The sequence below is a fragment of the Poecilia latipinna genome, unplaced genomic scaffold, assembly GCF_001443285.1.
Source record: "Poecilia latipinna isolate Pla-1442-1.1 unplaced genomic scaffold, P_latipinna-1.0 Scaffold1018, whole genome shotgun sequence".
Lineage (NCBI taxonomy): Eukaryota > Metazoa > Chordata > Actinopteri > Cyprinodontiformes > Poeciliidae > Poecilia > Poecilia latipinna.
Genome location: NW_015113634.1, coordinates 55,344 through 68,964, shown reverse-complemented (window position 1 = coordinate 68,964; position 13,621 = coordinate 55,344). Strand labels below are relative to the sequence as shown.

Here is a 13,621-nt window from a genome sequence, read left to right as displayed (position 1 = left end):
AAACGTTGGCAAAATGTTCTTGCTTTCGTCTCAGGAAATCAGCTGATGAAACTGAACTTTGAACTTTAAATGAATGATTAAAAAACATTTTTAGAATACTGATTTATTGATTTAAAAAAAGGTTAATTACAAATCCTTTTCATAATGGTGTGACATCAAAACTTAAATGAGTCTTGAAGGATGCTGTCCTCAGCGTTCCAAGTAGTGCTTGGTCCTGGTTAATCCCGCTTTTCTCTGCATAAAAAGCAGACGATCATCACGGACAGAGGTTCACTTAGCCTCTAAGATGTGTTAAAAATAAATGAGCAGCAGCAGATAGATGGTGAAAAGGTTCAGTCGGAGCTGGAAAACATGTCGAAACAGTTCCCAGGGTAGCAGCTCTAACTCCCAGCCTTTCCTCCTCATTTCAGCTCGGAGTAAAGCTGGACCTGTCTCTCTCTGAGACACTTCACGTAAAACATCCTCATGATCCTGCTTACTATTCCATTGAACGTGTCTCCAGCTCAGAGTTCTTGTTTGGGTTCTTTCTTTGTGTTGGTTGGCATCTCAAAACCAAAGAAAGAGGAGGACAGGCCACGGACGTCTCGTTCTCTCTTCACGAATGCAGAGAAGGAGGAGACGCAGTTCCCGATGAAGTGGTCCGCCTGTCCCAAGATGTACAGGTCAGTTTGGGCCAAGTCTGGCTGCAGGCTCACCACCTTCACCTGCAGAGAACCCCAGGGAGAGCTGCTGTTAAGAGCAGGAGGGACCAAAGCCAGGCTGGCGCTGAAAGACAAACTGACTACAGACAATGATGTCAGAACATTCAAGAAAAGACTACAAATATGGAGGAGAGAAAGACTGAATCCTTCCAGGGTTCAAGTATAATTTACGTTTCACTGATTTTTGTGGTGCTTCTTTAGAAATATTTGCAATATTTTTTCCTTATACAATCCCTTCTAAAATCTACAAATGGAAGGGAAAAAAATAAGCAGATTGGACACAAATATTTTTATTCTTTTGTGAACTTAAAAAGCTCAGTTTTTGTTTCTTGCAACTGAAAGTGATATAAAGTAAGGCTAAGTCAGTAGTGTAGAAGTATGACTGCCACCTGCTGGTGGGAGTTGGCATCATCCAACCCCAGTCTTGACAACTTTTGTGGAATATTTACATTAGCATGAATAAATCTGATTATTTTGCATGGGACTGGTTCAATGTTACTGTAGAAGGATATATTTTTGCACTGCTTATTATTATGAGCTTTAGAATTAAGCCAATCATGGCGGCAGGAAGTTGCACTAGCTGTTTTAAGTCAGTTCTGATTTCTTCACTTCCTGGTTGAGATGCTGAATGTGCAGCTGGAAGGATTTTTTTCCCCTCTTGTTAATTTTTGGCCAGTTTTGATGCGAAACCATGGAAACAAGGGATTGTTTTTACAATAGAGAACAGCTGATTAGCATCTCAAAAGCTCAAGTAATTCCTGAATTACAACCCCAAATCAAAGAGGAGTGGAAGAGGAGGATCATGGATGCCCCTCCAATCACACCCCGACTTCGTCTCTCTGCTTGGCCTCCTCTGTACAAACAGACAGATATTTAAAGAGGAGCAGAGCTGCTAACAATTGCTGCTTGACAACCCACCTTGCCCTTAAAGAGCTTCTCGATGTCTCTGCTGTGGGACTCGGAGTCGGTGGCGATGTAGACTGAGCGAGCAGCGGTCTTCCTCACCCAGCGCTGCACGGTCCGGCTGATCTCCTTCAGGTTGGGCAGGCAGGCGCTCATGGGAAGGGGCGGGGCCGTTTGGCGGTTGTAGCCAACGCACTGCGGCGACGCCATGAAGTGAGGCCCCGTGTCGTCGCTCTCTAGCAGCCGGCAGGCGTTTTGCTGGAGGAGAAGCAGGAAGAGGCCATGTTCAGAACCGGACCTGATGCAGGTCTGACAGATATTAGCCTGCGATATATCAGGAAACCGTGTGCATATGTCTATATTTTCCTTCATCAAATTCTCTCCTCCACTGTTACCAATATACGAACTGTAAGCCTGATCTACAGAACCTGATCTACAGAACCTGATCTACAGAACCTCTCCCATCATCCTACCCAGTCGATGCCGATCCTCAGGTGGATGCCCACATACGGTCTGACCAGCAGGGCGGCAATGTGCTCCTCTCCCTCCTTCACCATGTTGGCTGACCACACCACGTAGCGCTGCAGACCCACGTGCTCCTCCACCACTGGGAACTGGGCCGGAGCGCCGGGCAGCGCCAGGACTGGGTGCTCAGAGGCCGGGAACCTGTTCCAACACGGGGAAATCAAAATGCATGTAGCTAAAACTAACGATTAGATTGATCCGGAGCGGCTCTAATACACTACCGATGATTTTGTCCTTGGGTACAACAAAGCTCTTACTTCTTGATCCACTGAGGTTGGTGATAAGCGCTGAAGGAAATCCCTCCGAACAGGATGGACTGGTCAAACTCCACGCCCACGTAGTCCCAGAACGGCCCGAAAGGATTCCCGTCCTGGAAACGGAGCAGAAGCGAGAGTCCAGGCTTCAGCAGGGAGGCACCCAAATGGACATTTGGGTCGATACCAGTAACCAGGGTCAACCCTAATGTTGTATAAGCCTGATGGGCCACCAGGCTTTACTTGCATTGTCTGTTAATTTGTTCGTTTTTTTTTTTTTAATACACTAATAATCATAGCAAAGACGGGTTAAAGAATCTCTCTGATGAAACAGTTATAAGCACAAAGGCAACAGAGTATGTGAACACAGGGAGGCTGAAGTCACTAAGCACTTCCTGTTTCTACCATCCAACAGGCCAACAACTTCAGCGAATACAGTGACAAGTCATGGGTAAAGGATAAAAAAACTTTTGGACGCTTTAATTAGGATGAAACAGCTGAAGCAAAAAAAAAAAAAAAAAGATTGGCTTTTTATTTTTATGTCTTTATAGTTGGTGTTTTAGCATTGCCAGTAATGTAACCAGGTGGAATTAAAAACAGGTTGTTCATATCAGCCCAATTTTATTTACTGGACCAAGACTGATATGTTAGAAAATGACTAACATTGGTCGATACGGACGCCAACACAGCAGGAGGCGGAGCCTTTTCAAACATTCTAGTGTTTTACTGGGACGTTTTGTGACAAACCAACACAAAGCATTGGATGTTGTGGGCTGAAAGGGAAATTATAGATGCTTTTATAAACGTATAATAAAAATGTGTGGTGTGCATATGTGCCCCAGTTACTATGATACAACAAAATAAATGCAGCTCAGCTGCAGAAGTCACAAAAGTAGCAAACAGAGTCCTCTTGTTTTGAATTCAATCTCTGTGTAAATGTAGCTGTTCAGTCATGGATTACAGATCAATCTATCAGCTGACATCCAGTATCCGTGACCTCTGACCTTCATAGGGCACGTCTTCTTGTCTGCGCTCCGCTGTGCTGCGGTCTCAAAGCAGTAGGCCTTCCTCTGGCCTGGGGGCCAGTATTTGGGAGCCAGCTTCTCCATGAAGTCCTCCAAGCTGACCACACGGTGGTAGGCAGACAGCGCCCCCAGCTGGAAGAACTCCCGGTACGGAACATGAACCTGATGAAGAGAGAAAAGGAGCATTACATCACTTCAGACTTTATATTTCAGCCGCATGAGGCGACACGACGACATGACTTTGGTCCCATCAGAGATTTTAGAGAAATTTTATTTTTGAGCCATATCGCCCAGACTTCACACAAGAAATCACAAGTGAACCTAACAATATTTTTACAATAGTTGACTGGATGAGATTAAAGTTAGACTAAAGTTATCATCACTTAAGTTCATTGTTAAAGCTATGTGACCAGGAGAGGGGAGACTTTGTATTAACATGGATTGAAAGGATTTTTGAGAATGAAATTAAAGAAGATATGACAAGTTGCATCTGCTGATGGCATGATTGAAGATTTCATTTGGTCTGTAGTTTAAGATGGAGCTAATTTCCAATAAGTTGAGCCCATTTCACACATAAAACGTATGAAAGTAGTTAAAGAGTTGTCTCTTAAATTACATATTACATTTTCTTTATTTTTTTGTGTAAGAACCATTTTATTAAGGCAGGCAGACAAGCTTTAGAAATAAAGTGATCTGGATGCAAAAGCTCAGAAGGAGAAGACCTTTGATCTGCTCTAGAAACCTTACTTGACCTTTGAACAGGAAGTTTGTTCCCCCTAATCCAGTGTATAACAGTCGAGGAGTTCTTACATTGGTGTAAGGCGGGGCGTGGTGGCGGTACACTATCCAGGGAGGGACCGCTAAGGTTCGGTTCAACATCTTAGCGAAGGCGAGAGATCCCAGGAAGTGGTCCGCCTGGTTCCCGAAGCGACCTGGAGGAGAAGAGCAGGAGGTTTCTCAGCTCCAAGCAGCCGCTGCTCAACATAACCCATCATTCCTCCATCATTGCGAACAGCTGTTAGTCGGGTCCTGGAAACGCGTCCAGACTGGAGGTATTTAGAAACCACAACTTCTAGACTCACTAACCAAACTTTTACATCCCTATGGTTCCAACCTCTGAACTTCTGAATATAAGTTCAATTTCAGCAGCAGAAAACACAGATATGAGGCTGCGAATTAACAGTTACCCATGCAGGGGCAGTAGAGGACGTAGCCATTTTCATCCCACTTAAGTTCTTCCCCAGAACTCAGACAGGCATGGAGGAGAAGAAAAAGAAATCCAAGTTTTCCTCTGAAAGGATCGCCTGCTTGGAATCTGACCGCCATTGCGGTTCATTGCGCTAACGCTTCTTGTTCTGCACTTCACTGGCAGCTGGAAAACGAGGGTTCAGCTCAGTGCTGCCACCGCCTGGTAGACACCAGAACAGATATCAGGAAAAAAATAATTGAACTCAGTTCAATTCGATTCTAAGTCTATTTCTAAATGGAAATAAATACGTTTAGCTTTTTAGTTGTATTTAAAAATTCAACTTAAACATCAAACCTATTTTAATATTAGACAAAGGTATCCAGAATGAATAAAATACAGCTTTAAAGTAATACTTTAATTTATTAAAGAAAATAATCTAAGTTACATGTGTATAGATAATTGGGCCCTAAATCTAATAAGTGATTATTACACCTTGAAGGCAACTGTTTGTCATAATACATTGGAAGGTGTTCAAGGCTTCAGAGTTGTTGATTAGGTTTTGGAGTGTTATTGTGGTGAAGCCTTAACCACCATTTGTGGATAATGACTCACTTGACAAAATTCAAACTTGACAGCTAAAGCTTGGCAGAATGACTCATCTGTTCTATGTCATTCTTTTGATCGGGGCATGATGTCTGAGACATTTTAGCCTGCTTCGTGTAATGACAGGTTCTTGTTTAATGATTTCTTGATTCCATAGATCAAGCAGTAATTTGCTCTTTCTGTGACAACTGACTTTAAAGGCAATCTTTTTAGGAAGGAAATATTTTTAATACAGAATTTAACAAATGGGAACAATTACTTTTTCACAGATGCCTTTATACCTCTTGTATTCATTCAGTTTATCTTTCCTTGGTATTAAAATTTGCTCCATGATTTAAATTTGACCAAAAAAAAGTATAAACCAAAGAAATCTGTGAGGTTTCAAACTTTTCAGTGTTCCAGTGGAAATCAAATTGCTTTCAGATATTCTAAATCAGAATATTCTGAGCTCTAAATCAAACAGATGAGTTCAGAGGTTTACAGCCAAAGGGTAGAAAGAATAAAATACTATTTGTTGCTTTGATATTTAGACAATCCAGTATAGATGTACTTGAATGCACCACAAACATGGTGCATGTTGCACAGTGGATTTTCCAGTGCGGTAGCTGGAAAATCCACTGTGGTCAGAAGGATTTGACAGTACCAGCTTTGTTACCTTTTATACTCTGTGATGTTTTGGACTAGTTGAATTCTGCAGGCAGCTGGATTTGACTTTTTCTCTAGTATCAGTGAAGTTTACACACAGCTTTATGATGATTTTCTGTTTACAGCTAATGAAAAAATGACTTTTAAGATTAGAATGAACCAATTCACATTCTATTGTGTTTGATGCCTTTAAATGAACAATAAATATTTAATTTAGAAACTTTTTACACACTCTAATTTATGTAAGTAGTTTTTTTTATATATAGATAATTGCAGATACATTCGCAAAGTTAATACAAATTATAAAGGATTACTATCTGAAGCTGAGGTTTTCAAAGTGAGTGCCACGGCACTAGAGGGCGCTAGGGGGACTTCAGAAAACTAGCAAAGTGAGGGGGGAAAAAATAACAAAAATACAGAAATTGAATCTAATACATTTTTTAAATTAGAATGTTTTAAGCAGCTTTTCTTATCAAATCTATTCATTAATCAATGTGATAAAACACAACTTAATATAATTTATTTAAACGTTTATTTACGTATTTTCATCCTCCTGACTGGCTGCTAGTCAAATTTATCAAGCTGCCCTTCTCCTGGAGCTAGCGTAGAATGGTCTACCCAAATTAAAAAGAGACAAAGTAGCATTTATGCTAAACAAATGCAACAATTATTTAATAGAGAATAAAAGTGAGAAAGAAAAGCATTCTAAAAGTTGATGTTTTATTAATATATTTGTGGCTGTAGTTTTATTCAGCTGGACTGAAGGCAATGGTCAAAAATAATTTTGTTTTATTTTGGTCAAATCAGGCCTGGTGGATCGATATTGAAGACATAGGAAGCATTTTAATTTATTTTCTCTTCCAAGTTATTTTTGTAGTAGTGATCAATAACCTCGACCCCTTTAGACATGCAACACAAGCAGAAGCCTAAAATATGAATGAGTAAGACCACCCAGCCTATGTGGACAACCAACGGTGCTAAAATCTATTCCATATAAAAGGGCCTGAAAAGTATAAACTTCCTGTTGTCTTCTTTGGCGTCTTCATGTGACTGGTACGATGTGAAAAAAGTGCTGAAAAACCATCTCTTCCTAGAACAACAGCTTTTATTGAAAATCATAATTCTTTCCGAAATTGCAGTGCTTCCATCAAGCACATTTATTTTCCTTTAATTTATCGAGCTGCACTAGCTGCATTAGTAGAAATGCAGCTAGTGCTGCCTTGCTGTAAGAACATCCTGCATGGTTTTGCATGTTCTCCCTGTGGATACGTAGGTTCTCTCTGGGTACCTTCACTTCCCTCCACTGTCCAAAAACATGACTGTTAGGTAACTGGTCTCTCTAACTTGTCTTTGGGTGTGAAAGTGTGTTGATGGACTGCCGACCTATTTAGCCCATTGGCTGCTGGAGGTAATCACTGGAGATGGGTATAAGTGACGGATGTTTGAGACTGATTATGCACGATGAACACAATAAACCTCTGAAGTTTTCTATCCTCATCTTCTGATTTCAGCAAAAGGTTCAATAGTGAGAAAGAAAAGAAGGAAATTCGTCTGATTTTGTCAAACCGGATTCCTTTCCAGAATCAGATGGAGTCGATCAGTTGAGCGACAAAGACTTGAGTGGGATGAAGGGCAGTACTTCCAGAACACTGTCATTATTTGGTCATCAATAGATCTTCACATGTGTGCTCAACATGGCCAGACTCATGGAGCGGGGTAGGCATGGCAACATATGGCCTTAAGGGGTGCGGTCGCGAAACTTTGATTTCAGACGTGTGGACTCTCTGCCTGCCTGCCGTGTTTGACTTGAACCAACTGATAATTGGTTAAATATGTCACATTAAGGAGCTCATTATCCGCTGCTGAGAGGCTGGGCAACACAGGCCCTGTGATCTGCATACAATTTGTTGCTGGTAATTTACTCCGAATCAGAGAGGAGAAGAGATTATTAAGATGTCACAAACTTATAACAACAGGAGATGAAACAACGAAGAGTAGCATTTTCCTTTAGAGCCCTATAGACGTTTCCTAATCCCTCTACATCCTCCAGCTCAGCCAGTTCACTCCAACATACTCTCCTTTTGTACTCAATCACACACGTTTTTTTTTCACTCTTCTTTTTTTCTCTGACGCCCGACAGCTGGCTGCTCTTTCCTTCTTTTCCTGTGTCGTTGTGTGTGTGTGTGTGTGTGTGTGTGTGTCTGCTCCTCCCCCATCGCCTGAACACACACTGTTTTTCATTGTTAGCGATGACAGCAATGATAACAATGCAGGGAACCACAACTCACAGCCCCAGTATGCAAAAGAGAGTCGGAACGAGAGAGACGCTTTCTTTCAGGCCGGCATGTTTCTTTGTTTTTTTTTTTTGTTTTTTTTTTCTGGATAGAAACAATTAAATTAAAGGCGGAAAAGGTTCTCCTATAGCCTCCGTTTCTGCTTCTCTTGGCTCACTGCTTGGTGTTCTGACAATTTCATTTCCCTTTTTGACGCTTTAAGTTCCTCATACGCAACACCTCACCTTGTGTGGCTGCAGAGGAAGACGTTTGCAGCTCATTAGGAAATGTGAGGGCGCGCGCGCACACACACACACACACACACACACACACACACACACACACACACACACACACACACACACACACACACACAAGTATATCACTTCTGCTCCCCCTGTTTTTCCGCTGTGAGTGTTAACCTGGTTGCTGTTGGTGCAGGGTAACAGGCCCCTCAGGGTAACAGGCCAGCCGAAACCTTTCTGTGTGGTGACTGACAAGCTGGCTTTCAGTTATATTCAACACTGTCATTTCATACTTTCATCAGAAAAGAAAAGAAAAAAAAAACATACTATGTCCTTATCTGACTTTTGGTATAAACATTTAGTTTCTGAAGCTTAAATGACAGAGCAAGAAGAGATGAGATTTCTTGAAAATAATCACAAAAACGAATCCAAACACCAAATTTTAAGGATTTTTTTAAAAGATAATTTGGGTATTGAAGAGAAGACCAACTGAAGGGCTTTTTACAAATCAAACCAGAGGGGTCCAAAGTGTGGCTCGGGATCCACTTGTGGTTCTTGGATTGAGTTTTGTGGCCTCCAACTGCAGTTCAAGACTGACACAAATTTACAGCACAGGTGCAAATGAACAAATTATTACTGACTTTCAGTATAGTAATTACTATAATTAGTATTAGTAATTATTACTTTGACTAATAAAGTAATAATTACTTTATTATAATAAAGTAATTACTAATATAAAGTAATTATATTAAACCTCTTTTGTCATAAAAAACTGTTCCACACCAAACTTGTACATATTTAGCTTTGCAGCTAACTAACAATTTGCATGTATTTCAAATTGATAGACTTTGATCAGTGTTTTTATATGTCAAATTACATAAAAAGCCACGAAGCAAATGAATTCAATTCTATGGAAGTACTGCCAGAGCTTGGAAATAGATTCAGGAGCTCGTTTCAATGATAACATTTCTTATTACAATGAGATTCAAAAGTTCCTAAAGTGAACAGGTTGTTGTTGTAACAAGATTAATTTTTTTTATCTCATTAAAACAAGAAACCTAGTCTTTAAAATGAGAAGTTTTCTTGTTCCAATAAGACAGTTTTTGCTGAAATTGGACATTTTCTTTTCATAATGAGTTATTCTTGACTCGTTATGATCAAGAAATTTCTCGTTTCAATGAGTTTTGAATCTTGTTTGAACAAGATACTGTTATTACAACGGGAAAACCTTGTCATATCAAGATGCAAGCTTATTAAAACAAGAAACTTTCTTGTTACAACAAATTTTTAAAATCTCATTAAAACAAGATAATGCTTCTAAATTAATTTCCAGTTTTTGGAAGTGAAGTGCTTCCTTATAATTTAAACAACTAATTCAAATTTTTAAATTGTACCTTGTCGCCAATGTTGGCTTTAAATTTAAGCCAACTGATAGGATTACTCAGTTAATAAGTTACATTCACAACAAATAATATCTTGTAGCTCAAGTCAAAAACATATCTGCCAGATTCAACAGTTCATAACCTGCACGATATCAGCAGGTATGAAATCGATCTGTGTAATAATGGTCCATCAGAACAACAGATGAAGAGTAGAATGATCAAAGATAGCATTTATGGATTCAGTGGAGCTGATTTAAATTCCTACCTAACTTTACAGTTTGTTGTTATTTTCTGCCCCGAAATCTCACCTAATTTCTACCTCTAACAACCACACCTGTGTAGTATTAAAGGGGCAGAATTATGTATTTTCCAGGCACATAATGCTGTATTATAACAGAATCAAGTTACCTTCTGTTGTTATAAAAAAAAAACCAACTACATACATATCAAATATGACATAAGAGAACTTTGACTTTGTAATTTCACAACTTGAAATTGGCCCTCTGTCTCTTTTAAAACCTCCTGCTCATTCTGAAACTCCACGTCCAGGAAATCATCACATCCCTCCTCTATTAAAAAGGTTGTCAAGCGCTTTGACAACCTTTTTACTGTAATGTGAGTCACATTATAACCACAATCATAAATGCGTTTTCTTGCAATTTCATATGAAAGCAACTGTAAATCATCAACGTCATCATCCCAGAATCCTTAACTGTTGCAGTTTCAATCTGTTCAAAAGGTGACCACAAGAGGCAGAGTTATGTCTGCTGTCTGCTGTTATTTTTAGCCCCCCCTCTCGTCACCTCCCTGTGGCGTTGCTTCATGACTCTGCTGTTTCACCAGACCGGACTCGGCTCCACCCTTCACCTTATCAACCTGCTGCAGGCTGCTCACATCAGCTGTCTTTAGTGCGATACCCTCACCTCGTCACAGAAAACTCCAGAAAATTCAGCTCAGATAGACCCCCCCACCCCCCATCCTCCCTGCATCTACACAGGGTTTTTTCACATGCCAGCTGCCCGGTGGTTACATCATGGTCAGAGGAAAGGAGACCTTTAAGTCAAGCGTCATCTGAGCAGCGGTCACATGTCCTGAAACATTTCTGCTTGAGTCTCACTGACATGGTTGGTGGGAGGATTCTGAGCAACAGACAGAAAAAAAACATATAAGTTAGATTGATATTTATGTGGAAAACCTAATCTACTCACAGCAGAGAGGCTTTCCATCTGAAACATTAACTCAAACCTTTCCAAACTGTTTGATCAAATGTTGTAAAAATCTATTTTATAATTCATCATATCTGAATGTCTTCGAAACCATACAGTCATCCCCTCTTCCCCCATCCCCCAGAAATGGACTGCTGCATCCAGGGTGCTCAAAGGAGCGTCATCACAGACCCTTCCCCACCAGCAGCTGTGAGACTTTATAACTGCTTCATTTCAAATAACATCCCTGCTGTCATTTGGAGTGCAATAGTAGTCAGCTAATATATTCTAAATGTTGTTAACTTGTATTTTTCATTCTAATGTTGTACACTGCAAAACACAAATTGTAAAATTATTTTCAGTCTAGTTTCTGGTGCAAATATCTTAGCACAATTAAAATAAGACAAAACTAACTTGCAAGTAACTTTACCGCAAGACATAGGAGCTTTTTTAACTCAATAATTTCTTAATATTGATGAAAAAATTCTAGTCTTTACTGGCCCAATCTAGTGAGTCAGGGAACGCCACTGACTCACTTGCACATTTTTTTTGACATTGTATGCTATTCTTATTATTTTTACAGTATTATTTTTCTTATGTTGTAAGTTTGCCCTTAGTGTACAGTCTGTTCTTACTTTTCTGATATTAACATTTCTTTCCTTAATCTTAATATGTATGCTTCTATTTACCTTTAACACCCTGCTGGTGCATCTGAACTTCCCCAAAGTGGGACAATAAAGTATGTTTCTGTTCTATTCTCATATAAAGTCAGGTGGTTTAAAACATCCTGTGGCAAGTCACCCACAATTCACAGTTCCTTCTTCCTTTTCCCCAACACATCCATAGGGTAAAATTATGTATTAATGCTGGTAATGCTATTTTATAGCACAATCAAGCCTAAAAATGCTGTATATATCCAATATGACTTAAAGGAAATTTCACTTTGTAATTTAACACCTTGAAAATGGGGCTTTGGCTTTTTACAAACTCTTGCTCTTTCTGAAACTCTGTCTTCAGTTAGTCGCTCCTCTACTAACCCTTTAGCAACATTTTTTACAAGCATTGCACTGAGAAGTAGCTCAGACAATGAGCTCAGCAGACATGCTAATTGCTCCTGGCTAGTCTGAAGGAGCTGAGAGGGGGGAGGGCTGCTCTGTGAGACGGAAGCTCAGAAGCTTGGAAACTGCAGCTCTGAGGAGCAGCAACCTGGGTCCCACGAAGCTTTTTTTTTTTCCTTTTTTTTTTTTTGCACAGCTGCCATTGGAGATTAAGGGATTTCTCAAACATGATTCAAAGAATCAAGGCAACACTGCTGGTATGTTTTCGATGAAGGAATAACATTATGAGACAATGAACAGCTCAAAAAAGTTGATGTTATGCTGCCTCTTTAAAATAAAACAAATGCAACATTTTCTAGGAACTTTGTGTGAGCTGGTTGGTGGACAATTTGCTGAGCATTTCTGAGGATTACCAAAAAGTCACAATAACCGTGCATTACAACCACATTATGTAGGACACCATCTCTGCACACATTAAGGTCAAACCTTGAGGCAGCTTAGTAAAACGTTACCTCGAAATCTCTGAGGAATGTCTCTGACACATTGTTAAGTGTACGCCTTGAAGAATGAAAGCTGTTCAGAACATAACACAGGGTCCAACCACGTAATTAATGATGTAATGATGAAATTAAGAGTCAGTTTGTAACCTGTTTGAGTCCAGACAGGTCGTCGGTGCAGCAGGACAGAAAGATGCTACATCTCTCTTTGTGTCCTGACAGTTTCCCTTCCAATCTGTTTATCGCCCGCATCTCTGCTAATGTAAACCGCCCGTCTGCTTTAAACAAAGCCCATAAAAACATACACATGGTTACTTCCACCGCCACAGAAACAGAAAGACGGGACTGCTGAGCAATCTGGTGGCGAGGAAATGCACTCCAGATGTGAACAAACTGTCCCTCTTACTAATTGCTATTGTGCTCCAGATGATTATGTTGTGTTTGACAATCAGAGCGATGTTTGATGTTGCTGAACCTGAAGTAGAGATCAAATGACATGGCAGAGTTGCTCCACGCCTGATGCTTCGTTTAGTTTCATTTTATCTCCTCATCAGAGCCTCTGAAAAGAGAGTGTTTGTCACGATGGCTCCAATCAGGCCTGATGAGGCGTACAAGAGATGAAATATGCAGAAACATGGCTGCCGCTCCTGCGTTTGTGCATCTGAGAACATTTCCGGGAAGGTTTGGGGACACGAAAGAGACGGAGAAAGGAAGTGGGGATGTGGCATTGGGCTATGTAGTTAAGAATCACTCAGACCACCGAGCTGCAACTGGAACACCAACCAGCCGCGCCGCCATCCACATAAACAACAGGCTCATGAAAGAGGTCTCTCCGTCTCAGTGCTGGGAAATGGTTTCACGTCATCCATCTTTGAGCCATCAGTTCCTCTCTTCTCCGTTTATGTTCACCTTCCGTTTAGGGCTGTGGCATCGCTGGAGCTGCAAGGAGAGCAAGACTAAAGACTGCTAGAGAGACTAGGGAGACGACCGGAGGGAAAGAAACATCAGTGGAACACACAACCCAACCTTCTCTCTCACACTTCCTTCTCACCTTCCTTCCTTTGTAGAATCACCTTCGGATTCAGTTTCAGCATTCATAGCGCCCTCTTCAGGTGA

The 13,621-nt window shown here is 40.5% G+C and overlaps 1 protein-coding gene across 1 annotated transcript; it reads right to left on the bottom strand.

The window, feature by feature from the left end:
* Positions 1-87: 87 nt before the first annotated feature.
* pofut1 (protein O-fucosyltransferase 1) lies at positions 88-4,786 on the bottom strand. Its single transcript, XM_015050914.1, has 7 exons — positions 4,596-4,786; positions 4,219-4,340; positions 3,388-3,570; positions 2,387-2,499; positions 2,078-2,270; positions 1,620-1,862; positions 88-704 (listed from the first exon to the last, which is right to left on the bottom strand). The coding sequence occupies exons 1-7, from the start codon at positions 4,732-4,734 to the stop codon at positions 504-506; spliced, it is 1,194 nt and encodes a 397-aa protein (XP_014906400.1). The 5' UTR covers positions 4,735-4,786; the 3' UTR covers positions 88-503.
* Between the last annotated feature and the right edge of the window lie 8,835 nt (positions 4,787-13,621).